General features: G+C 46.4%; 1 protein-coding gene across 2 annotated transcripts in view; it reads right to left on the bottom strand.

Moving 5' to 3' along the window:
- Positions 1-27,084, bottom strand: part of LOC136378840 (aldehyde oxidase 2) — a 94,445-nt gene that overhangs the window by 48,717 nt on the left and 18,644 nt on the right. For both annotated transcript variants that reach the window (XM_066346116.1, XM_066346117.1), the window contains exons 10-21: positions 25,931-26,023; positions 19,677-19,828; positions 16,581-16,674; positions 13,878-13,987; positions 11,943-12,127; positions 11,090-11,273; positions 8,878-8,970; positions 7,617-7,786; positions 6,899-7,013; positions 4,878-5,000; positions 1,388-1,484; positions 499-623 (exon numbers count right to left, since the gene is read on the bottom strand). In XM_066346116.1, coding sequence (XP_066202213.1) covers positions 499-623; positions 1,388-1,484; positions 4,878-5,000; positions 6,899-7,013; positions 7,617-7,786; positions 8,878-8,970; positions 11,090-11,273; positions 11,943-12,127; positions 13,878-13,987; positions 16,581-16,674; positions 19,677-19,828; positions 25,931-26,023 — 1,541 coding nt within the window. The remainder of the gene's footprint in view (positions 1-498; positions 624-1,387; positions 1,485-4,877; positions 5,001-6,898; positions 7,014-7,616; positions 7,787-8,877; positions 8,971-11,089; positions 11,274-11,942; positions 12,128-13,877; positions 13,988-16,580; positions 16,675-19,676; positions 19,829-25,930; positions 26,024-27,084) is intronic.

Raw genomic sequence — 27,084 nt, 5'->3', positions numbered from 1 at the left:
ATAACTTAGTGTTTTCATCCAATCACAGGGTTCATTTAAGCATATTCTAAGTGAATATACTCTCTCAATCTTTTTTTATTTACAAATTAAATTTAATGGGGTAACATTGATCAATTAGAGTACACAGGTTTCAGGTAAACATCTGTATAGCATTTGAACTGCTGATAGTGTTGTGTGCTCATCACCTAACGTCAAATTATTTTCTGTCACAGTATATTTGTCCTTCTTTACTACCCTCTCTTAGCCTCCTCCTTCTGGTAACCACTTTATTTTTATCTATGTCCAGAGTGTACTCTCTAAATCTTAAAGTGACTGTGGCTGTCCTTTTATTGACTTCACAAAACCAGAAAAGAACAAAAGGGATCTGCGGTCTTGGCTCTCTACTGATGTCCCATACTTGTATTCTAAGCAAAATGCCTGCCAGAGATGAGCCTGTGGGGATTAAAGGCCATGATAGAGTTAGGAAGTGACAGAGGTGGGGGTGGTCTTGGACCTCACCTGCACGTGGGTTGGATCCTGTGTTGACACATAAATGTCCAGCTCTTTGTCCTCTGTCTTTGGAATAACAAGCACTCTTTGTGTTTCCATGTAAAAATGTTCCTGTCCTCCAACATGGACCTCTCCTGTTAAGTGCAAGAACAGGGAAATTTCTGAAGGTGTGTGCTGGTTAGAAATTGCCATGTTGGAGAATTCGAAAGCAGGCAAGATGTGAACTGGCTGGCCTGGATTTGTCCCGACCGAAGAGTAGATAGATCAGGCATTTGTATGATCTATCTCTGGCAACTGACAATCTGTTTCAGAGACTATAGTTCTGGATAACAAGTTGAAAGTGGCTGGTTCTATTCCTCGCTCTTCCCTTAACTCATCAAAAATCTTAGAAGTTTTTCTTCCATTTATTCTGTTGTTCCTTACCTCCCACCCTCAAAAGCCCCTCCCCCCCCAATTTGGAAAGAAGAGATCTAAGAAAAATTTGGCAAAGTACCAAGACTTTAGAACAGGGGTCAGGAACCTATGGCTCGCGAGCTAGATGTAGCTCTTTTGATGGCTGCACCTGGCTTGCAGACAAATCTTTAATTAAAAAATAATGTTAAAAATATAAAACATTCTCATGTATTACAATCCATTCATTTCCTACAGCTGGAGCCAATCACAGCTGTCCTCTGGGACAACACTAAATTTTTATTGGAAAATGCATAACGTACATGAGTCGTTGTATGGCTCTCACAGAATTACATTTTAAAATGTGGCATTCATGGCTCTCTCAGCCAAAAAGGTTCCCGACCCCTGCTTTAGAAGGTGGTCTTTCTGGGGAGAAATCACATGCTCTCAATGTGTGCTTTGGAATAGAATCCTGCAAAGATCCTATCAACTATCTTGAGTCTCTTACCTTCAACAATTTGATCCACTTTCTCAAATGCCTCCTCAACGTTTCCTTGTTCAAGTTTTTTTTCAGGGCATAAGAATGAGTTGTGTTTTAAGGCGTCCTGAGTGACAGAAAACAACGCAAAGACAATTCTTTGTATTTTTCTTTCACTAGCAGTCCCCCCCCTTAATCAAAAGTCAGTAAACTCCCCAAAGTTGGCATCTACTAGGACACATCAAAGAAGCCATGGAAACAAGGAAGCCCAAGAGTAGTGGGCTTGCGGCAGAGGCAGGATGGTGGAGAATGTCTTCTAGATTGCAGAAGAAACCAACAAGGATTAGGGAAACATTCAGAATTGAGATCTGGAGGCACTATTATGGTCCAGCATGGTAATGACTCATTTCTCTTTCAGTGTCTCCAGGGAACAAGTGACAGGTCCAAGTGCAGTATGGGTAAATAGGTAGACTGAGGTACCTCAGGTACAAGAACCTCTAACTCTGGGCTCTGAAAGAACAGGCCATGTTGAAGGAGAAAACCCAAGTCCTAATGCATTTTTGGGCAGGCCCAATAGACACTGTAGGAAGTTTGTTCATTTCTTTGAGTATTTGGCATATCTCACAGGGCTTTTCTAGTTCTTTATTCTGTTTTCTTTCTAATAATAACATGAACTAACTCACATATGAAGACTGGAGCCACCTTGTTTGGGGTTTTGTGGATTAACCTACTGACAGCTGTTCCTCACTTTACCCTCAGACCAACGTCATTTTCCATATTTCAGAAGGGCACCTGTCTCTGCATTCTTTCTCTCCAATAGCTTTCCAGTCATTTCTTTTCTTGCTAAGGGTGATAATGAGAATAGTGAGAGTAGCTAATATTTATTTAGTGCTTGCTTTGTGCCAAGCACTGTACACTATACAGTGTATTTACATGCATTCTTATGTAATTTCTATCATGATCTCCATCTTCCAGATGAAGAAACTGGGTTTAGAGAAGTTATAAAACTTTCTCCAAGTGATGCTGAAAATACCGGTAAGCGATGGAAGCAGCTTTCAAGCCAAGTTTAGTTTTCAGAAACATTTTGCAGAAAATAAACAATATAGTCAAATTTTCATTTTCTGCTATACCAAGATCTCAATAAGTCACCTTAGCCCATGTGGAAGTATGTTAATTGCCATATTATAATGTGTCATAAAATAATATAATTTTATTATAATATTTAGAGAGCTATATTTAGTGAGCATTAACCATAAACCAGGTACTATTCTACATGAATTAATTCATTTAATTTTAGGACAACTTGATGAAGTAAGTATTATTATTATTAACCCCATTTTACAGATGAAGAAATCATGGTACAGAGAAACTAAGTAATTTGCTTAGGGTCACACAGTTAATAATTGGTACAATCAGCATTCAAAGCTGGCAGTTTGGTCTAGAATCTGTGCTTTTAGCCACTACCCTACCCTGTCTCTTACATATGTATAGTCATTTAATAACTGAATGAATGGATGAATAAATATTGGTATATATGACTATTTTGTTACTTATTTTTATTTACAAAATAATTTTTTTTTTTACAGAGTCAGAGGGAGGGATAGATAGGGACAGACAGACAGGAACGGAGAGAGATGAGAAGCATCAATCATCAGTTTTTCGTTGTAACACCTTAGTTGTTCATTGATTGCTTTCTCATATGTGCCTTGACTATGGGGCTATAGCAGACCAAGTAACCCCTTGCTGGAGCCAGCGACCTTGGGTCTAACCTGGTGAGCTTTGCTCAAACCAGATGAGCCCGCGCTCAAGCTGGCAACCTCAAGGTCTTGAACCTGGGTCCTCTGCATCTCAGTCTGATGCTCTATCCACTGCGCCACGGCCTGGACAGGCACAAAAGAATTTTTTTGCTGACTCTAGACAGTCCTAGTCTGAGGGAATTCTGGATCTCTAACCCTTCTGAGTCCCAGGATATTTCATGGGTGTGTCCTATGGGTGGGTCATTTCCCCTTTGAGGTAATGAGGTTAGAATTAGAAATTGAAAAACCCATATTAGGATCCCAATACAACCCTAGGAAGAAGAGAGAGCCAAGAAAAATGGCCTGGACTTTTTGCAAACTTGGCAAGATGGGAATTCAGATCAGAGTTTAGAAAGATGAAGAAACAGTTTAAATACTGAGCATATTGTACCTTTTAGACACATTTTAAAAAATGTTCAAATTGTTCACTTTGAAAAAATGTTATTTTCTGTCACAAGTACACAGATAAGTAAGCTATTCTCAATTTAATTACTCTGAACTTGTCCTTCATTGAGTTAGAAACTGCAAACTCCAGTCCACATCAGACTTTTCTATTCTAACTTAGATTTCATTTGCATTCCACCATCCAGACCTACAAATGAGACTGAAAATTTCTGTGGAATTCTATCATGAAAGTTCCACTGCTTTTGAGCTCCATTTAAAAAACATGATTGTTCCCAATATTCAATCTCATTATTTTCCTTGATTTTTGGTAGATACCTGACCACTTGAAATAAAATCTATTATTTCCCAGCAACCCTTGCTGTTAGGCATAGCATGACCAATGAGGCATAAGTAGGTACGTGCAACTTCTGGGCCTGTCCTTAAAGGGAGGGATATGCTCTTGGTCATCACCTCATTGTCTCTGGTATCCGGAATGTGGACTTAATGGCCAGAGCTTCAGTCACCATCATGGGCCAAAGTGTGAAAGGAAACCATGAGTGATGAGCAACTAGCTAGAAACAGCCAGATCCCTGATACACAGAATTCTATATGGGCCCAAGAGTGACCACTTTTAGACTTTTTGAATGTAAAATAAATTTGTATTATTATTATTTCCTGCTTTTTGGAGCCAAAGCTAATTTCAATTTAAGTAATAACTTTTAGAGAAAGCTGAGTTTCTCAGAGCAAGCCAGTGACAAAAAAAAATAGAACTCTGAATTAGTCTTGCATTAAGGTCTTTATAGTAGCCCTGGTCAATTTGCTTAGTGGTAAAGTGTTGCCTGGCATGTGGATGTCCCAGGTTTGATTCCTGGTCAGGGCACACAGGAGAAGACATAATCTGCTTCTCCACCCTTCCCACTTTCTCTCTCTCTCTTTCTCTCTCTCTCTCTTTCCTCCTCCTCTTTTCCTCCTCCTCTTTTCCTCCTCCTCTTTTCCTCCTCCTCCTCCTCCTCCTCCTCCTCCTCCTCCTCCTCCTCCTCTTCCTCCTCCTCCTCCTCCTCCTCTTTTGCAGCCATGACTTGATTTGTTTGAGCAAGTTGGCCCTGGTTCTAAAAATGGCTCTGGAGTCTCTGCCTCAGGTGCTAAAAATAGCTAGGTGGGCAGAGTATTGCCAGTAGGGAGCTTGCCAGGTGGACCCAGTGGGATGCTTGTGGGGGTCTATCTCTCTGTCTCCCCTCCTCTCACTTAAAAAGAAAAACAAAATACCAGCCCCAAAACTAAGATATTTATAAAAGTGCTTTCAATTCTATAGCCTTAAGAGAGAGACCAGATAGCTGTACCTCGATGGTGAAGATTACAGGTTCCAGATCTTCATAGGTGATCTTTATCTTTTCAATTGCATGCTTTGCCTGTACCTTTGTCTCCGCAACCACAGCACAGACGATCTGGCCCACGCAAAGTACCTGTGGAAATACATGCATAAAGCAGATAGAAAATTCTGGGTCGGAGTAGGCTTAGTTCAACCTTACCAGTGGCTGGTGTCTTAGTTGTTATTGTTGAGCAATAATAACCACATTGAAGTCACATTCAACTGCATGAGTTCGCTAAAACATTAAAATTTTTTTTAAATTAAAAACTAATTTAAATAATATAGATGTGGGCCCTGGCCGGCTGGCTCAATGGTAGAGCATAGGCCTGGCATGTGGAAGTCCTGGGTTCAATTCCCAGCCGGGGCACACAGGAGAAGCACCCATCTGCTTCTCCACTCTTTTCCCTCTCCTTTCTCTCTATCTCTCTCTTCCCTTCCTGCAGCCAGGCTCCATTGGAGCAAAAAGTTGGCCCGGGTGCTGAGGATGGCTCCATGGCCTCTGCCTGAGGCACTAGAATGGCTCCAGTTGCAGTGGAGCAACGCCCCAGATGGGCAGAGCATCACCCCCTGGTGGGCATGCTGGGTGTAACCCCGTCAGGCACATGTGGGAGTCTGTCTGCCTCCCTGCTTCTCACTTTGGGAAAAATAAAAAATAAATAATACAGATGTTATTGGCCATTTTAGTCAATGAATGTAAACTCCAGAATGGCTGGGAGACTGGTTGTGACCTAAATCTGCTCTGTCCTGTCAAGTTAGGTTCATAGATATCACTTTCATGGTGTCGTATTAGAGTTTAAAGGTAAGGAAAGCATTTTTTGCAGAACATGGTTCTCCCTCCCCCATTCATATGTTGAAGGCCTAACTCCTAATGTGACTGTATTGGAGATAGAGCCTTTAAAGAGGTAATGAAGGTTAAATGAGGTAATAAGGGTGGAGCTCTAATCCACAATGACTGACGTCCTTATAAGAAGAAGAGACACCAAGGAGGCTCACAGTCAAAAAGGCCGAATGAGGACGCAGGGAGAAGATGGCTATCTGCAAACCAGGAAGAGAGGCCTCAGAAAAAACAAACCTGCCAACACCTTGATCTTGGACTTTCAGCCTCCAGAACTGTGAGAAACTAAATTTCTGTATTTTAAGCACTCAGTCTGTGGTATTTTGTTACATCAGCCCGAGCAGATAATACAATTTCTAAATGACAGCCAACTTCTTCATCTGGAGTTCAACCAAAAGAACAGTGATTCATTCCATGGCCGGAGGAGAAGCTGTCTTGAGGGACTCACTGAGATGTGGCAATAACGGCTAACTCTCAGAGCCTTTGTGTGCCGAGCACTGTTGCAAACACTTCACGTGTATTGACTTATTTAAATCTCACAACAACACAATGAGGTGAGAGCTATGATTATTCCCACTTTACAGGTGATGACACCCAAGGACACACACAGCTAGTGAGTGGCAGAGCTGGGACAAGAACCAAGGTAGTCTGGCTCCAGACACAAGTACTCAGTGAATGATTATAGAATTGATCAAAGGTCAAAGATGACAAGAGCAACTTTATTAAAAACGGAGGGTGTGAGCTAAGTGGAAAGTGGGGAGGGGTTGATCTAGGAAGCAAGGGAGTTCAGTGTAAATAACAGGGAGAGGCTGGTTTTTTTTTTTTTTTTTTTTTTTTTTTTTTACTTTCTTTTCTAGAGCTTTCTATTCTATCCTGATATAAGTCAGTTCCTGCATTTTAATTTTTTTCAGATGAGGATAAATTGACTCAAGAGCTCACAGTAGGAAAACCAGGACTTGTTTTTCCAGAATAACTTTCCTTGTTATTATGTTATTTCCTGACTCTAGAAGAGTAGATAGATCTGCCTGAATAAAGATGTTAAAGGTAGAAAGAAGCTGGCACTTCTACCCCGAGAGACCGAGAGATGCAGGAAGCCCGCTGCAGGTGGTCCCGCGGTGATTATCTACACAAGTCATCAGGAGAGGCATAGTCTGTACCTTATCTACAGCCAGCAGTCTGTCATCCTCAGCACCATTGGTGCCTGGAATGTCCTCAGCAGTTATCACATCAACCACGCCGGGTAGCTCAAGGACTTTGCATGAATCAATTGATCTGAAAAAAGAGAAATATTTAAGAGGTAGAAATCAGCAAGCTTTGAGGGCCTCAAACTTGAAAGAGGGATAGAGCATGGTTGAAAATCAAAATATGTAACAACTGGTCCAGCTTAGGCCCTGATCATAGCTGACTTGCCATAAGAACAGGGGCCAGGAGGACCCTTGCTGGGCCTGGAGGTAATACATTAGCTGCTGGGAGGGGAACTGTTGGAAGGACCAGTGTGTCTGTTGCAAGGGGGGCGTCCTTAGGAAGTTTAGGCCATTTATCATTCAGTAATGAAGTATTTCAGTAATTTATCACCAGCTTAATATTAGCTCTCCTTAGAGCTATTCCTTTGAGCCCTGCCTAAGCCTACAGCAGGGAGATGAGGTGCTGTGAAGTTAGAATGGAAGCAAGAGACCCATAACTATAATTTTTGTTCTATTTTCCACGGTGTTCATTTCCAGATACTCTCCCTTCCTCCTCCTGGGGCTGGTGACCTTGACTCTTTCCATATTTGGTTATCTGGGTTTAGGGCATTGCAGGAGAAGGGCACATTCCTCTGAGGAAATCCCCAGGTGTGCTTTTAAAAGGCTTTTTGAAAGCTATTAATTTACTTACTTGATTTTTGCATGGGCTCTGGTACTGGTCACTAAAGCCATGAAAAGTTCTTTATTCACCTTAGGGATGTCATCACAAAACGTGGCTTCCCCTGTGGCATGTTTAAGACCTGATAGGTGCATTATAGGGCGCCCCACTGGGTCTTGGAGGGGTTGGCGAGAATCCACACTCTACAGAGGAAGACAAGAGTTATCCTGAGAAAGTTCAGTCTTCAGAAGTGGCCTGGACAATTACCAACACCCCTGATCTAGAATTGAGAAAACAGTCACCCTTGGGCAACAAACACTTGAGTGGGTCGGATAAAGAGCCTGGCAATTTAACAATGTAACTGGTCATTTCAGTTATGTGGCAACACCTTAGACAGGGCCAGATTTTTGGCAAACTTGTGAAATAGGTGAAGGGGTACCCCAGCTTCTACCTTTGGCAATTTTTTTCTGTACCCCTTTCTTCTGGAATTCAGAGGGTCTTCCTGTCCTGTGTACTGACCTTTCTAATAATCAACCTGTTCACATATAAAGTGATGATGAAGGCTAACGTGGTATAATTCCTGAGGGTGAAGGACCAAAATCATGCCAAAGCCTACTTATCTACTTGAGCAGAACCTCTGGCCAGGGGTTGGGGGGGGTAGCAAGTGCAGTGGGGTCTGTCCAGATCCAGACTAAGGTGCCCTGGCTGCCCCTTTCAGGGGCATAAACACATCCTTGGAAGTATAAGGCAATGCAGAAGATGTTTACTCTGAAACTCTTCTCAAGGAAGATCTGTGTGTGGTGTGTGGAGATGGGGTTGGGGGAAGGGTTGTGCTCTAGTAAATATATAATAATCGATGCTTTCTAAGTTGTCCTTCAAGGAGCGTGGGTTCCTTACTTGCAGGGCTCTTGTTTTGCTGTTGAGATTAAACATTTGCAATCAGGTCTGAAGGCTGAACCTTGCTACTCTCCCATGCTGTCCTTGCCCCACACTAGGCTCAGTTGCTCTTCAATCATATGCCCAAAGAACATCAGCTTTTTAGTTTCAAGAGACTATCGGCTATTAGATGTCAAACTGTTCTGGGTTGGTTCAGCCCTGAGTGCACCTAGCGGTAGGTAAATCAAGCCTGATCTTAGATCCAGTATCTCCCTGACTTGGCCTAAACAAAGGGCCAATGTGCTGGCAAAAACTGCAAAGTCAGAACTAAAAATCGCAACTCTCAACTGCCTGCTTGTTCACTCAGCTACAGTTTATCTCTTAGTATCTAAGTTTCCGTTAAATCAGACTCACTGACCTGGTACCTTTGGACTCCCTGGGGTACAGTGACGGGGAAATCTTCTAGAGCACTTAGGAATCCATCTGAAACTTCAGGATAACGAAGGCAGTCCTGAATGAAGATTCAAAATGATACATATAAGCTGATTAGTCTGTGATTAAGGTGGGCTTTGATTTATGTGAAAATGACTTGGTTAAGGTATCCACAAAACTGTATGGTCAGTGTACCTGGATAACCCTAATCCCCATCACCTCCTAGGATTTTACTTTTTGTTAAGAGTTTCTTGCCCTCCCTCTTTCCACATATTGAGGAACCGCACAGACTGGTTTGAATTTGATCTTCAAGCCACCCTGAGAAGGGAGGGGCCTGTCCGGGTGCCGGCTGGCAGACTGAAGAAGCAAGAACATTTGGGTTTAAACAAGCCATCCCAAAATGAGCTGGAGTTCGCTGTATGCAAAAGAGCTCATACACTAATTGTTTTTCTAAGTGGCCTGGCTTTTGCAGGAGAGCAGTAAAATTGGGAAGGTTCTCTGTGTGTCACTGAAACACATCAAATGTCTTCTTCAGAAATTAAATAGCAGCAAGGATTATCCCGGGGAATGTGGTTGGTGAGGGTATTCATCTTAGTAAATGAAAATCAGACACTTTAGGACCACTGGACTGTTGGGTTGGGGGTGGAGTGTAAGGTAGGGCAAGAGAGAAAGAGAGAGCGAGAGAAAGAGAGAGAGAGAGAGAGAGAGAGAGAGAGAAGGGGAGAGAAAAAGAATGTTTGGCTTTGCTTAATTACTCCAGAAATTTATAATCAGAAAATCTAGCAAGAAGCTACTTAGAGACTAACATGCAAATAAATTTAGTATTTTTGAAAATTATTTCTTATGTTATTTTTTTTGACAGAAACAGAGAGAGAGTCAGAGAGAGGGACAAATAGGGACGGACAGACAGGAAGGGAGAGAGATGAGAAGCATCAATTCTTCGTTGCAGCTCCTTAGTTGTTCATTGATTGCTCTCTCATATGTGCCTTGATGGGGGGGGGGCTACAGCAGAGCGAGTGACCCCTTATTCAAGTCAGCGACCTTGGGCTTCAAACCAGCCACCTTTGGCCTCAAGCCAGTGACCATGCGGCCATGTCTATGATCCCACACTCAAGCCAGCAACCCCATGTCAAGCTGGTGAGCCCATGCTCAAGCTAGATGAGCCTGTGCTCAAGTTGGCGACCTTTGGGTTTCGAACATGGGTCCTCCTCGTCCCAGTCCAATGCTCTAGCCACTGCGCTATTGCCTGGTCAGGCTTTATTTTTATTTAAAAAAATTTATTTTTGCCCTGGCCAGTTGGCTCAGTGGTAGAGCATCGGCCTGGCGTGCAGGAGTCCAGGGTTCGATTACCAGCCAGGGCACACAGGAGAAGCGCCCATCTGCTTCTCCACCCCTCCCCCTCTCCTTCTTCTCTGTCTTTCTCTTCCCCTCCTGCAGCCAAGGCTCCATTGGAGCAAAAGTTTGCCCGGGCGCTGGGGATGGCTCTGTGGCCTCTGCCTCAGGCACTAGAATGGCTCTGATTGCGGCAGAGCAACGCCCCAGATGGGCAGAGCATTGCCCCATGGTGGGCATGCCGGGTGGATCCCGGTTGGGCGCATGCGGGAGTCTGTCTGACTGCCTCCCCGTTTCCAACTTCAGAAAAATACCAAAAAAAATTAAAAAAAAAAGTAAAAAATTTATTTTTAATTTAAGTATAGTTGATATATGAAAAATAAAATCTTAGTTTACACTCCATATTGAAATTGAAACTTAGTTGTCTGGGGGCAGGGGTGGGAGGGTTGACTGAAATGGGGCAAAACATACTTTTTGAGTTAAAACAAATGCTAAATATCTTGTTTGAGGTGGTGGCTACATGGGTTTACATATTTGTCAAAACTCACTGGATTTAAAAAGGTGCATTTTATTATATGTAGTTACACTTTCATAAAGTGGTTTTGAAAAAAAAAAAAATTGGACAGCAAGGCAGGAGCGCCATAATGTTTCACTGTTTGGGGCAGGCGTTAAGTGTCTGTGAACTGAAGACAGTTTGGCACCTGAGCCTCATGAATCCGGAAGGATGGACGGCTGGGAACGGACCTGGCCTGATCCAGAACAGGTGGCAGGTCATGGTGCAGGCCAAACACAAGACAGTTTGCAAAAGTAGTGAGGAAGTTGGGCACTTGTGGCTGCCAGGAGCACGTGCAAGCCCAAGCACTTACAGGCGCCGAGGACTGCTTCACCAGCTTCTTCAGTTTCTCCAGGACTTCTAGGTAGAACTTGAAGAGGAAGCTGACCACCAGAGTCCTTTTGAACTCCACCTTCCCGCCTGGAGCTGAGCCCGGGATGGAGACTTCATCCAGAAGCAGCCTGCAAGCCTCATCTAGCATCAGCTCATTCCAGCACCTGGCGGGGTTGTGGGTGGGGAAGAAGCAGTTAAAGGGCTGTTTCAATCACGTGACAGGTACTAGATAGTGGATGGCATTCATTTAGAGACCCGGAGTCTATTTTAATGAGTTGAAAGGGAACTTAGAAATCACCTAACTAAGCCCTTCAGGAAAACCAAGGCAAGGGGTAGGCTGAGGGTCATAGCACGGTGTGGATGGGACCTACTCCTTGAACACGAACCAAACATGTTCAAGAGCCAGAACACGCTGGCACCTCGCCTTAAATAAATAGACCATTAGGGCCAGTTCCATTATGAGCTGGACAAGACACAGACTTGGTGCAGCTTTTACTGAGGAAGAAATAGATCACACCCGAGCAGAGGGAGCGGCAGGTGCCACTTGCACGCTACCCGGTGTGCGTTTGCTGGAGTGTTGGTGTCATGAGAGGACTGGGACTCAAGGCAGTCCTCACCATTTTTGTTGAACTCATCACCCAAAGAGTGCCACCTAATTAATCAAAGTCAAGTAAATTTTAATTCATTTAGCAAAGTTATGGAAAGAACAAGCAGTGTTTCTACAGATAGGAATTTCCATCGTCCTAGGGCTTTATCAACACTTGCTTGAGCCAAATTTCCCCTTTAATTTTTTGATGTTGATTCACCCTCAAGGTGCAGGGTTCCCTGCTTACCTCCCTCGGAGCTGTTGGCAGGATTTGTGTGCACTGATGGGGGCCACCCCGATCCCTCCACAGGCGATGCTCAGGCCCTCAATGGTGCCTGTGCCTTCTTTGAGGAGGACGCGCATGCCAGCAGTCACGTCGGCCAAGGCATTTTGCTGGCACTGAGCCTGTCGGAAGGCTGACACAAATTCCCACTGTGGAGACAAAAACCGTTTAGAGTTATTTGATACATCAAAACTGAGAGCATGGTTTCTGCTTCTTGGTGCCACTAATTAATCACTTAGACTCAATCTAAAGGGACATAAAGGATGCTTGGCATGATTGGAGGGCAACTTGGCTGCCTTCTCACTCAGATTGAAATAGTGTCCTCCTAAGGGTGCATCCCCAATGCCTGATCCCCTCAAGGGACAGGGGTCACTGTACCCTTTTCTTTGGAGGCCAGGATGCCTCCGCACAGAACTCCTGGATCATTTCCATAGGCTCTTATTTTCAGGTGCCATTCCTCATAGTCTTCAGGGAGGAGGGGGAGCTCTTCTAACACCGGTGCTTTTCAACAGGATTTGCCCAAAGTGCAAAAACGATCCACTGTCTTTCTTGGTTTGCAGAAATTACCACTTTCCATTTTTTATAGCTCATAAGGGAATCAAAATGAACTTTCCAACAGTGGGCTAAGGAATCTCGGGTTAGGAACAAGAGTCAGGAGGGTGTTGGGTGCCCCTCTAACCTCTTAGCGCCATGACCATTGGCGTGCTGCCACGGGGTTAACGGAGATGGCCTGTAACTCAAGCGTGTTTCCATCTGTGGCCACTGTGGGTGCTGTGTTTGAGTCTGCCTGGGGTCTTTACACAGATGCACATTTTTTAATTTTTTTTTTGTATTTTTCTGAAGCTGGAAACGGGGAGAGACAGTCAGACAGACTCCCGCATGCGCCCGACCGGGATCCACCCGGCACGTCCACCAGGGGCAATGCTCTGCCCACCAGGGGGCGATGCTCTGCCCCTCCGGGGCGTCACTCTGCCGCGACCAGAGCCACTCTAGCGCCTGGGGCAGAGGCCAAGGAGCCATCCCCAGCGCCCGGGCCATCTTTGCTCCAATGGAGCCTTGGCTGCGGGAGGGGAAGAGAGAGACAGAGAGGAAGGAGGGGGGTGGGGTGGAGAAGCAAATGGGCGCTTCTCCTTGTGCCCTGGCCGGGAATCGAACCTGGGTCCCCCGCACGCCAGGCCGACGCTCTACCGCTGAGCCAACCGGCCAGGGCCCAGATGCACATTTGACCAGGAGCACACTCAAAGTTTTTATTCCACAGGAAAAATAACTGGAGATCATACATGGCTGAAAGCATGGCTTATTATAAGATTTCCTGTGTAACCCAATTGATCAGTGTGTGTGTATGTGTGTGTGTGTGTGTGTGTGTGTGTGTGTGTGTTACATAGCTTCTCTCTGGGAAGATTATCCTCTTGGATTTAGGTACAGTTTTGGGAGAGACTCAGGGAACAGAGAGCGAGGGCAGAGGGCCTCCTCCCTAGCTGGGGTGGTGGTGGCCACATCACCCCCAGGCATCTTGTGTTAGCAGATGCTCCATCAACTGTTGGGGTGAGCTGGAATGTGGAGCGGGGAGGCCCCGCCCAGCCTCCATCTCTTTGTGGGTCAGGTGGAGAGCTCACTCTACAGCTTCTGCTTCCCAGAGGCCATCTGTGGACACAGGAAGCAGGCTGCAGGCCCTGGGCCAGCCCCACCCCACAGCTGAAACAACACCCTCAGTCCACACCCTGGAGCTGCCTGCTCAGGATGTCTGAGGCCCCGGGAGCCGTGCCAGGCCACTGTGAACAGGAAGTTATTATTCTCATGGTAGAGTTATGTTTCTTCTGTTTTCAAAGTTGTAAAGCTGACTGGACTCAGTGAGGAAAAGGGAAAACAACTCTCAAAAGCAACCAGGGGAATTCTTACCTTTTGAGAGTGAGGGATGTATACAGATTCCAAAATTTCCTCTGGCTTGAGACCTGCATGTGCCAACCCAGCAAGAAAATCTGCGTTTAGAGGAATCTGCCGTGTGCCTTCTGTGGAAGAAAGTGACATTTCTGCACAGTTGCCACAGAGAACGCGAGATTTATTCTGTACTTCTAAATGTTGGCAGCAAAGAAGGAAAGTGACACAGAGGAATGAGTATGCGACAGTCAGGACTCTCCTGTCCCCTTCACAGGGGGTGGTGGGGTGGGGCGGTGGCAGCTTCATGACATTTACCCTCATCAGCACACACGTTATGTGAACCGGGGCTCTTCCCACCTCCAAGGGCTGCCAGGCCTGTGCGGGTTTCCGTCTTTCCTCAGAGGCTGGTTAACTAAACCTAACTTTCTCAATTCTGTGATCAGGTTAAGGGCATAATTTCTGCTGAGACAGGGTTTGTTTCCACTTGTTACAGAGGTCAAACCATTGGGTGTACTTTTTGTTCTTGTTGCCGTTGTTGGTTCCTAATTTAGATGCATACACCTTTAAAGCAAAGGGAACAATGCATTAACCTTCTTTCAGCCCAACTGTTATCCTGGAGTGGTCTGAGCAGTCCCTTCTGGCTTTGACAGGTGGCTTGTGGTTTCACAGGAGGCGCAATGAGGAGATCAAACTACAGCCCAGTAGTCTGGGTTCCATTCCGGGCACAGGCAGCACCATGCTGGCCGGGGCGGGGGCAGTAGAGAAGAAGGCGGGGGCTCCCTGAGGGTTCCCCAGAGGACCTTTGCTGGCCCGCCCTGCTGCTGGTCAGTGGGCTCCCACACTGGCCTTGCTGGAGCTGGGCTGTGCTCAGGGTACAGATGTGTTGGCAGGGATGAGAGAACAGAGACCTTAGGCCGGGAGTAACAACCAACAGCCCTGGAGGAGAACACTTCAGTCACTCTCACCACTCCTACTGCTAGTGCAGGAGGTGGCCTGCTGCTGGCCAACCTGTCTTCCGGTCAGGATACCCCAGAGTTTGGGCTCTACTCTCCTGGTCTTTGGGGGTTAGCTGGGGTCCTCCTGGATCACAGGCCTGGAGGACTCTGCAAAACGGCCGATGGGGCCAGCAGGGGTGGGGCCTGTCCTCTCTGTCTTTTTGGGAGAGCCCCATGTAAGACTGAATGGGGACAGGAGAGCTTTTCCTCTGCCACCAAGTCTCTCCCAACACTCTGAGTTGGGATGGGATAGTGCTGGCCAACAGACCCCTTAGGAGGCTGACGATGCCTGGGACGGAATTCCTGGTCAGACACTCCCCCGCAGTTCACATGGGGCAGGCTGTGATTGCTTCCTGTGCACCCCAGTTCCCGGGCCCATGTCCTCTCGTGGAGGGCTAAATAATGGTTCCTGTGCACCCCAGTTCTGGGCCCGTGTCCTCTCGTGGAGGGCTAAATAATGGCTTCTGTGCACCCCAGTTCCTGGGCCCATGTCCTCTCGTGGAGGGCTAAATAATGGCTTCTGTGCACCCCAGTTCCTGGGCCCGTGTCCTCTCGTGGAGGGCTAAATAATGGTTCCTGTGCACCCCAGTTCTGGGCCCGTGTCCTCTCGTGGAGGGCTAAATAATGGTTCCTGTGCACCCCAGTTCTGGGCCCGTGTCCTCTCGTGGAGGGCTAAATAATGGTTCCTGTGCACCCCAGTTCCCGGGCCCGTGTCCTCTCGTGGAGGGCTAAATAATGGTTCCTGTGCACCCCAGTTCCTGGGCCCGTGTCCTCTCGTGGAGGGCTAAATAATGGTTTCTGTGCACCCCAGTTCTGGGCCCGTGTCCTCTCGTGGAGGGCTAAATAATGGCTCCTGTGCACCCCAGTTCTGGGCCCGTGTCCTCTCGTGGAGGGCTAAATAATGGCTCCTGTGCACCCCAGTTCTGGGCCCGTGTCCTCTCGTGGAGGGCTAAATAATGGCTGGGTCGCATGGGATGGACAGCAGGAGTGAGGATGTGACGGGTTGTGTATGAAGGGACAGGGAGGGCGAGTTAGAGGCCCTAGGAGGTGGCCCAAAGGAGAAGAGGCGGGCACACCTGTTTGGAAATTGGACAGGCTGGAGTCCGCACCCCACGTGCCTCTGCGGGTGACCTCGGGTGGGTAGTTGGATGGATTAGACGTGCTGTGGTAAAGTGTCCATCAGCCTGGCATACAGTTAGTGCCCACTAAGGGCATCCTTGGAGCTGCCTGAGGCAGTGCGGGAGCTGAGCTCTTCCGGGGAGACACGGGTAGTTTAGCATGGAGCATCCCCAGAGGAGTGCTCCTCTCAGCCAGCATGCAGAACTAGTCACTGCCTTCCTCCTGCCCTCAGAGGGTCCGAGGTGTCTGCAGTATGTCCTCACCCAACTTGTGGTTTCTCACACAGCAGCTGGGGCGGGAGGTGGGGGTGCCTGGAGAGGAGGAGGGAGTGGATCTCAAGCCACAGAGAGCCTTTGCCTCAGCTGTGCCCCCACCCCTGGCTGACACGTGGGCTGACTGAGCTGTGGTGCAGGGTGGGTGTCGTGGGCATGTCTGGGTAGAGCCTGAAGGAAGCACCTGCTACCCCCTTTCATCCAAGTGCCTTCCTCCAGGAACCTGAGCTTCCCATGGTCAGTGAGAGCCAGAGACATGGGCTCTGACTTAAAGAGAATCCTTAAAAAGAGACAAAAAAATCTTTAGGTGCTGTTCAGAGTGTTCTGAGGTAGCTTACCTTTTGATATCAGATTGAGGGTAGCGTTGCCCACAGCCAGAACCGGATTCAGATCCGAATAGCAATGCTGACTGATGATATGTCCCCCTAAGGACTAAGGAGAGGGAGTTACAGCCTGGGTCATTCTACCCCAAATCCTCTGCCCCTTAGGCATCTGCATATGGTCCTCTCTGGTGGTGAAAGAGTGCTGAGGAGGCCCTGGCCGGTTGGCTCAGCGGTAGAGCGACAGCCTGGCGTGCGGGGGACCCGGGTTCGATTCCCAGCCAGGGCACATGGGGGAAGCGCCCATTTGCTTCTCCACCCCCACCTCCTCCTTCCTCTCTGTCTCTCTCTTCCCCTCCCGCAGCCGAGGCTCCATTGGAGCAAGGATGGCCCGGGCGCTGGGGATGGCTCCTTGGCCTCTGCCCCAGGCACTGGAGTGGCTCTGGTGGTGACAGAGAGACGCCCCGGAGGGGCAGAGCATCGCCCCCTGGTGGGCAGAGCTTCGCCCCTGGTGGGTGTGCCGGGTGGATCCCGGTCGGGCGCATGCGGGAGTCTGTCTGACTATCTCTCCCCGTTTCCAGCTTAAAAAAAAAAAAAAAAAGAAAGAGTGCTGAGGAGCCAGGTTCCCCTTCGCAGAGGGGACTCAGTTCACACCCACACTGTCTGGGAGCGCATCCGTCCTGGAGGCCCCTCCCACTAGCTACTCTGGACTGAGAAAAAATTGATGGTAACTAACACTCATATAGCTTTTGGTGTGTTCTACCCGCTGTTGACCTTTTCACAGGTATTTACTCATCCTTACAACAACCCAGTGAGACTGATGCCATTTCTCCCTTCTATGGATGAAGACACTGGAGTGTGGAGATATTGTGAAATATGACCAAGGTCTACCAGCTAGAAAGGGGCAGGAGTGAGATTCAAACCCAAGCAGTGATGCTCCGTGGTCAGTTCTGAATCATCCCTCATCCCCTCCTCAGTGTTGGCCACAGTGCGGAATTCATGTGGACCATGTCTGGATTCTGGGCACGTATACTATTGAAAGTGGCTTGCCTTTTCTCTTTCTTTTTGGAAGGACTCCACTTGGGTTGGGTTGAGTGCATAGTATCTCAGAACTTGGGAGGGTAATGACCAGCCGTTCAATTCAATACCCTCCTTCCCGCGTGGTGATGGAATCTGCAGTGACCACCCAGGGTGCTGCGTTTGGGCTGTAACACTGGTGAGGACAGGGAAAGTTTTTGTTTCTACTGAGCTGAAATCTGCCTCCCTGGACTCTCACTTTTGATTGCAGAGTGAATCCCTCTGTCCTCAGGAACCTATAAATATCTGAGAGCAGCTCTCAGGACCCCTCTGGCTGCCGCACCCCCACCTCCTCTTTCTGACGTGGTTTCCAGCCCCTCGGGTTCCTGTAACCATCGCCTTGGCCAGGCTCCGGGTGTTGGTCAGCGTTCTTGACGGGGACAGAACATTTTGAAATCACTTGAGCTTTTTCAAATAAATATGCCCTCCCCCAATTCCCTAGATCCCAATGATTTCTAATACACCATTTGGAATATGCAGGAGAGAGATCATGTATATTTTGAAAGTGGAATCATATCTCTTCTGCTTTCTCCTGCAGTAAAAAATAAGCAGACCTGAAACCGCGTTTCCCAGATCTGAGCGTTATTCTGCAGTGGTGGTCTTAACAGTCTGGAGCAGAGAAAGTTATCCTCCTTATTGTAGGTACTACACTTCTGTTAATGCAGCCTTAAACTAAATTAGGTTCTTTGACAGTCTTTTTTTTTTTTTTTTTTGTATTTTTCTGAAGCTGGAAATGGGGAGAGACAGTCAGACAGACTCCTGCATGCGCCCGACCGGGATCCACCCGGCACGCCCACCAGGGGCAATGCTCTGCCCACCAGGGGGCGATGCTCTGCCCCTGGGGGGGGGGGTTGCTCTGCCGTGACCAGAGCCACTCTAGCGCCTGGGGCAGAGGCCAAGGAGCCGTCCCTAGCGCCCGGGCCATCTTTTGCTCCAATGGAGCCTTGGCTGCGGGAGGGGAAGAGAGAGACAGAGAGGAAGGAGGGGGGCGTGGAGAAGCAGATGGGCACTTCTCCTGTGTGCCCTGGCCGGAAATCGAACCCGGGTCCCCCGCACGCCAGGCTGACGCTCTACCGCTGAGCCAACCAGCCAGGGCCTTCTTTGACAGTCTTATCATAAAATTAGCAAAACCATGAAGTCCTTTTCCCACCTACAGTACTACTTGGCTATTCAGTTAAACTTGACTTCGAATCCCCCTTTAAATACATTATTAAATAATGTTAGTTAACTATACTGCTCACAAAAATTAGGGGTTCAGAAAATGTGCAGATACTCCAGTACTTTCAGCCTTTTGTGTAGTGCATTTTCACCAATGAAATAGAAGTTGGTTTTGAATCTCATTTGCATAATTGAACAACTTTCTTTGACTTGTTTGCTTTTCTGATGTTTAATAAAAAAAAAACAACCCAAATGCTTCTTTTTTTATTGCTTCATGTTCATTTTGAAATATCCCTTATTTTTTGTGAGGAGTTTATCCTTTTTTTTTTTTTTGTATTTTTCTGAAGCTGGAAACGGGGAGAGACAGACAGACTCCCGCATGAGCCCGATTGAGATCCACCACCCGGCACGCCCACCAGGGGCGACGCTCTGCCCACCAGGGGGCGATGCTCTGCCCCTCCGGGGCGTCGCTCTGCTGCGACCAGAGCCACTCTAGCGCCTGGGGCAGAGGCCAAGGAGCCATCCCCAGCGCCCGGGCCATCTTTGCTCCAATGGAGCCTTGGCTGCGGGAGGGGAAGAGAGAGACAGAGAGGAAGGAGGGGGGTGGGGTGGAGAAGCAAATGGGCGCTTCTCCCGTGTGCCCTGGCCGGGAATCGAACCCGGGTCCTCCGCACGCTAGGCCAATATCCTTTTTTTTAAAGGTTGTTTATGTTTATGTTGAGTTAATGTTGTGAGCAGTTTATCATATTTGTTTATCATGCCTGTTATTTCAATCTGCTGAGGCCGTTCTGCATACAGATTCTGCCAGTGCCCACTTCACCATTTCAGTGAGATTAAGGAACAGGTACGGGGTGCCTGACGGTGGGCTGGAGGACATACCGCCACATTCCGGATCTGCTGGCCCGCCAGACTCCTCAGCTGTTTCAGGAGGGCTCGGTACGTCTGCGTTTTCTCCTCCGGGAGCTCCGAAACCCTCTCAGCCAGGATGTCCTTCACCTGGGCCAGACTGCAGCCAGCACCTATTGTCAGTCCTGGAAAGCAGATTTTTACATGGTAAATTCAATTCAAACATTTTTAAAATTGTTTTTACAGGGCACGTGGAAGGAGCAGCTAAGTTGTAATCACGACTCCAGGGCCATAGTGTTTTCTTGCACAGTGGCTCCCCACCCCGGCTGCCCAGAGAATCCCCGGGAACTCGGAGATAGCACAGAGGCTTCTCCCGAGAGCAATGAAATCAGAATCTCTGGGCCTGGGGCTTTCTCCAAGGCTCCCCTGGCAGTTCTCCTGTGCAGCCAGGGCCAGGACCTCTGGGCTGGTCTATTCTTGTTGGAATAAACACAAGGGAATAGAAGCTGGAGAGAAGGAATGACGGTAACCACTAGCAGGTAGCAGACCCTGCTAAAACTTCCCATGGCCTACTGGCTGACTACAGTCATGCTATGCAAAAATATTTTGTAATTAAGGGGGACAAATTTGATGGCATTAAAATAATGACAAAGTGCTTTCAATCACCTAGGTCATTATCTAAAAACCGGTAATGCTCTGACTGCTGATATGTACCTGTACAGCTAGTCTTGATACTCAAAATCCTCAGCAATCATTTGCATGATGGGCTCTGGCTGATCAGAATGAATACAGCCCATGGCAGCAGCTGCCCCAGCTATTACACTGGATGTTGCTGGGTGTAGGGACATTGGGAAGGTTCCCAGCGAGGACCCAGGAAAGTAGTAGCCACAATGAGAGAGCATCTAGGAAGATCGGAGCAGTGTTATTTGCTACCTGTCAAGGAAGTAATTAAAAATTTTAATAAACATTGCAACCATACTTTTGATTAGTGGCAGGGTATTAGAGCTTGCTTTGGGGTTTCTGTATAGCAAGGATGTAAAGGGTTCGTGTCAGTCTTTGAAAGTGAAGCAGTATCCAGACCATTAGGAGATGACTTAGTCATTTAAAATTAATCCTACATTCACTACTAGGTTCAGAACGTTTCCTTATATTCCTAATTTGCTCTGAATTTATATTATAAATGAGTAAGTTTTTATTAAAGGCTTTTTCCCATCTATTTAGGTGATTACAAAATTTTGATCTTTTACTATGTTAATGTGAAAAATTAAATGATTTTCTTTCATTTTGAGAGGGGGGGGGGAGAAGGAAGATGGGAAGCACCAACTCATAGTTGCATCACTTTAATTGTTCATTGATGCTTTTTGTACATGCCTGGATGGGGTCAGGGGTGCCCTCAAGCTGAGCCAGTGACCCCTTGCTCAAGTCCGCAACCTTGGGCTTGAAGCCCAACTTTTGGGCTCAAGCCAGTGACCTTGGGATCATGTTGATGATCCTGTGCTCAAGCTAGCGACCTGGTGCTCAAGCTGTCGAGCCTGAGCTCAAGTCAGATGAGCTCACGCACAGGCAGGCGACCTTGGGAATGACTTTCTAATGTAAAATCTTTTTCTTTTTTTTTAAATTTGAAATTAAATTTAATGGGGTGACATTGATCAGTCAGAGTACAAAGGTTTCAGGTGAACATCTCTATAGCATTTGAACTGTTGGTTATCTTGTGTGCCCCTCACCTAACATCAAATCATTGTTAGTCACCATATATTTGTCCCTTTTTACTCTCCTCCCCTCACCCCTCTCCTTCTGATAACAATTTCACTTTTATCTATGTCCATGAGTCTCAGTTTTATATTCCACCTATGTGGAATTTCTGTGAATATAAGAAAGGAAAAATCTTTCTTATATTCCTAAAATAAAATCGACTTGGTCATTAAAAAAATTCAACCTTTACTTCTCTGAGGTTTGCAGAGTGAGTCACTAGCACATAGAGTCTAATTTTATCACTTTTAGGGCTGGGTTCTAACAGCCAGTTGCAGGCTGGACTTTGATTTTTCTCTTGTGGATTAATCTCTGAAAATATTTAACCCCCCCTTCACATAACTTTATTTTTAATCAACATTAAAAATGTCCTGGCACAATACTTCCCTCTCCTCTTCCAGCATAACCATACAACACCCCCCGATGCTTGAATAATCTCAGCTGTACTTGATTATGGAAACCATGAGCTGTTCCTTATTATCCTTTTGCTTAGCAAGTCTTGCCGAAAAGCAATAAACTGCTCCTTCATAGAAAGTCTCCACCTAGAGTCCCCATCCTGTTTCTGTTTCAGCATCTCATAAAAGGCGCTCCATTACACACGGTCCTTCCCGGACCCATCAGCTATGCTCTGTTATTTCCTATCACTACAGGTTCCACTGGAGCTTGGTCTTTCACTTCTGCAAAAATCCTGGCCTTATCTTTGCCCACAGGAGGGCTGGGAAGACCGAGCTTGCTTCATACAATTCCTCCTACCCAGAATCCTACTAGTAGGAAAGAAACCAGAAACAAAAAGGCTATTATTGTCTTTTTAGGTCAGAAGCATCCCACAGACCTACGGGACCATCCCTTATTGGACACAGGTAGAAAAGGGCAGTTCAGCCCCATGGGAGAGTACAACACCAGCTGTCTGCTCTGTAAGTCCTCATAGTACAGATTTCAAACTTAGGTTCAAGCCAGGCAATCCGCTGGGGCTTTTGTTTGGCCATTTCCATTGCTCACGCAACCCCCTCACTTTGGGCTAGGCATCACACCTCTATCCTGAGAATATTCTCTTTATCTCATCTTTGGTCACAAAACCTAGCTTGTATTTTAGTGGAATTGAAAAGAGCTTTAACTTGGTTTGCTTCTCAGAATGTGAGTTTTTGCTTTAACTCCATGCGTCTCAGAGGTCATGGCTCTATGGGATAAAGATGCCGTGACTTTCTGGAGCACTTACTATACTAAAGATTTTGGTGGAATAAAACGTAAACTAAACACACACACACATCATAAACTAGCATGAAAAATCCAACAAGCATGTTCCACCACAAAAATTTACTTTCTGAGGGTGCTAGTTGGGAGGGAGGCACATCTGGCTCCAGAGTACCCTTGCCCCACCAGTGGCCTCAGGAAGGGCAAGAATCCTGGGAAACCTCCCTGGAGGCCACTAGAGGGCACTCACACTTTAATTTTAAGAGGCCACGGACAAGGCACAGGTTTGTTTCCTCAGATTTCAGAATCTGGCTCTACTACTTCCTGCAGACTCCAGACTGAGAGGGGCTTTCAAATAGCCAGGGGCAGGTATAGACAGTGGTGGGATTCAAATAATTTAACAACCGGTTCTCTGCCCTAATGACTGTTTTAAGTTTTAAAAATTGATATACCGAATGGTTAGTTTATTATTTCATACATTTAATTCATAAATAACAATAAAAGAGGTACACAAAACTAGATTATGTTATAAGAAAGAGTTTAAAAATATTAAATAATACCTGACAAAAAACAACAAAACTGTTATTTAAGATATTTCCATATTACTTCTTGATTGGCATCCTCACTTGCAGTTTTTTTCACCTAGAGATTGAATGAACATTACTAGGGGCGCTTAGAATACACTGTTACACAGATGAACATTAAAGAAGAGTAAAAAATGTAAATTTGTGATTTCCACATTGGGTAGCTGCCCAGGCGCCCATCTTAGAGAGAACCCTGATAACAAGTGCCATTTTAACAACTGGTTCGCCAAACTCAACAAAAAATTAGGTACTGTACTTCCCCATGTATAAGACACACCTTAATTTCTGGGCCCAAAATTAGAAAAAAAGTATTACATAAAGTTATTGAACTCAAGTTTTATTCATCATAAAATTCATACAACTCCTCATCCACACGAAAAAGTGGGAAATGGCAAGTAAAAAAAAAAACTACAACCACTGTATAAGACACACCCAGTTCTTAGACCCCAAATTTTTCAAAAAAGGGTGTGTCTTATACATGGGAAATACGGTCTGTCCTGCTGAACTGGTGTGAACCGGCTGAATCCCACCACTGGGTATATAGGAAGCTTGGGGACAGGGTGATGGTGGAAACTCTTTTCGTTTTTTCAAACAGAGCTGCTTATTTTCATTTAGTTATTTAAGACTTGCTTGAAGTCAGGGTTGTGGTGCTACAGAGAAGTTTGAAAAACAAGCGCTAAGCGATGCCAGGGGCGAAGATGAGAGGAAGGACTTTCCATTGGAACCTGCTGCTCAAGCCAGCTGTCTAAACTCCCAACCCACCCATTTTTTTTCTTCCTCTTCTCTCTGCGGGGGGTAAAATAAATTAATACTTGTCCTCCCATCTTTTTATTTTTTCTAGGCTGGGCTAATAATTAAATTAGCACAGAGAGATTAACAGGAGAAAATCAAAATATAATATAAATACATGCGTATGGAGAAATCACATAGGTTGGAAAATTCCAAAGACAGAGGCGCCAATGGGTATGTAAGACACTTTGGACAAACATGAAAAAAGGAAAAAGGGGTTTTAAGATTTCAGAAGCGAGAATGGGTGACTTACAGGTGGTTGAGTAAAGTGGAACATACAAGGCAGGAGAGTTCTTGCTGGGCAACTCAAAAAAAGGGGGCGCAGGGGGTATCTAGCCAACAGACCCCTGTTTAAAGCCCTTTATTTACCATACTTAATTCAAATTAGGCTAAGGCGGCATCTTAAGATCTCCTTCCTGAAGCAGGTTCCTGTCTGAATATCTTGGGCAGAGAAAGGGAGGGTCAAAGGCTCCTCAGGTGTGCTACCGCACTGATTGTCCGAGGCTGAGCTGGGGGCTGTGGTGTGAGCAGAACCGGGAAGGGTCCCTCTCGTGCAGGCGGGTGGAGGGAGGCTAGGGCGGGGCAGGCCTGCTGGTCTGCAGGCACTCAGGTGTGCTCCTCAGGTGTGCTACCGCATTGATTGTCCGAGGCTGAGCTGGGGGCTGTGGTGTGAGCAGAACCGGGAAGGGTCCCTCTCGTGCAGCCGGTGGAGTGAGGCTAGGGCGGGGCAGGCTTGCTGGTCTGCAGGCACTCAGGTGTGCTCCTCAGGTGTGCTACCGCACTGATTGTCCGAGGCTGAGCTGGGGGCTGTGGTGTGAGCAGAACCGGGAAGGGTCCCTCTCGTGCAGGCGGGTGGAGTGAGGCTAGGGCGGGGCAGGCTTGCTGGTCTGCAGGCACTCAGGTGTGCTCCTCAGGTGTGCTACTGCATTGATTGTCCGAGGCTGAGCTGGGAGCTGTGGTGTGAGCAGAGCCAGGAAGGGTCCCTCTCGTGCAGCCGGTGGAGTGAGGCTAGGGCGGGGCAGGCCTGCTGGTCTGCAGCACAGTCCGAGTTTGGCTGATGATGGTTGGAGGCCAGGAAGCTAGGACTCCTGGATGGCAGTGATGGAGCCAAGGCAGGTCCCCTCCGCTGCCCACCACTGACCCCACAAACACACAGTGGCTTGCTTTCAGTTCAGTCACCCTCCCTGTCACCTAAGTTCAGGAAGTCATTATTACCACTGCATCCCAAATTCAAGTTCCTGACCAACTCATTCATTTGTTTCTTTTCCCCATTAAGTCATTGGGCACTTATATGCATGTACAATATTCACTGACATGTACATTTATGCTAGAACTTTTGGGAGGGTGCAGAAAAGAGAAAAGTGAAGTTCCTTTTGTCAGAGGATTACCATGCATCTTGAAGGCAAAGTCTTGCAGGCTTCCTCCACTTTGTGAGTGCTACCTTGCCTGATGATATATGCACACAGTAGGCTCTTAAGGATATTGTAGGTGACTGGGGATGCTTGCCCAGGCAGGTTTTTGTCCCATTTGGCTTCTTGCCATCGTCCCCATGAGACAAACAGTATTTGAGGGCCAGATAACATTTCTCCTACTCTCTCTCTCTGCAAACAGCCTTGGTTGCTGGAATGGACTATTCAACCAACTGATGGATAGCACCAGTTATCTCTTACTGTCTTTCCATCAAAGTGACACAGCAAATTTATTGCTTCTAGGTCACTATGGCATTTAACAGGTAAGAACCCTGCGGGTGACTACAAGGTCTTGAATAAGATACATATTATCTGAATGCCTCATATTCTGTGCACGGGTTTTGATGGTACATTTTCATGGTGGGGTGTACATCAGAAAAAAGATCAAGAGCTAGAAATAAGCCAGACAAGATAAGTGCATGAAGAATTTCCAAACTATTTAGCAAGTGGAAGTTTAGTGCAGGGACTGGTTCATTGATATTTTACAACATCACCAGAAACTCACCCTCACTTGTTTTAGACACCATACTCAGCTCAGAAATCCTAGCAGGAGAGAGGACAATTGGGTAAAAATGTCCTTGAGATTTCATTGCAGGTCCTGAAAAGTAAATATATATTTTAGAGAGAGTTAGAAAAGAGAAAATGCCTTTTTTGGCATTGGAAGTTTTTAATAAAAAATGTTCAGGTACTAATTTTACAATTGACAATAAATGTATACAGATGTGAAGCAGTGGCCATGTACCCAGCCAAGTCAATTTATAGCACATACGCTTCCAGTGTGTGCATTTATTTATACATTCACTGCATGTATATAAAAATAGGAAGCAAAATGGATGAGAGGTTCTGAGGAAGCTCTTGCATGTGCACACAGGAGACATATATTAGAATATCTGCAATAGTCACAACTTGAAAAGCACTCCATGTCCTTCAACAATAGAATAAGACAATGGATGTGTCAGTTGTGCCATAGTCATACTATGAAATCAAGCACGATTACACTGTGAATGAATCTCAGCTCAACGATGGTCAATGAACATAGCAAACTGCAGAAGCATAATGTTGTGTCGATCCATTTATGTGAAGTTCAAAATTATGTAAAACTAAATGATGTATTGCTTAGGGCAGGGGTCAGGAACCTATGGCTCGCGAGCCAGATGTGGCTCTTTTGATGGCTGCATCTGGCTCACAGACAAATCTTTAATAAAAAAATAATGTTAAAAATATAAAACATTCTCATGTATTACAATCCATTCATTTCCTACCGCTCATGTTCATGGTTGCGGGTGGCTGGAGCCAATCACAGCTGTCCTCCGGGACAACACCAAATTTTTATGGATAATGCATAAAGTACACGGGTCATTGTATGGCTCTCACAGAATTACATTTTAAAATATGTGGCATTCATGGCTCTTTCAGCCAAAAAGGTTCCCGACCCCTGGCTTAGGGATTCAAACATATGGTAAAACTGTAAAAACAAGGAAGAGGCTGACCAGCACCACATTTGGGCTAATGAGCCCCTTCGAGAAGAAGTTAGTCAAGTTCTTGTTCTTTTTTTAGCGAGAGAGGCAGAGAGAGAGAGAGAGAGAGAGAGAGAGAGAGAGAGAGAGGGAGATAGGAACTGACAGACAGGAAGGGAGAAAGATGAGAAGCATCAATTCT

The sequence above is a fragment of the Saccopteryx leptura genome, chromosome 7 (genome assembly GCF_036850995.1).
Source record: "Saccopteryx leptura isolate mSacLep1 chromosome 7, mSacLep1_pri_phased_curated, whole genome shotgun sequence".
Taxonomy (NCBI): domain Eukaryota; kingdom Metazoa; phylum Chordata; class Mammalia; order Chiroptera; family Emballonuridae; genus Saccopteryx; species Saccopteryx leptura.
This window is presented reverse-complemented; position numbering and strand designations above follow the sequence as displayed.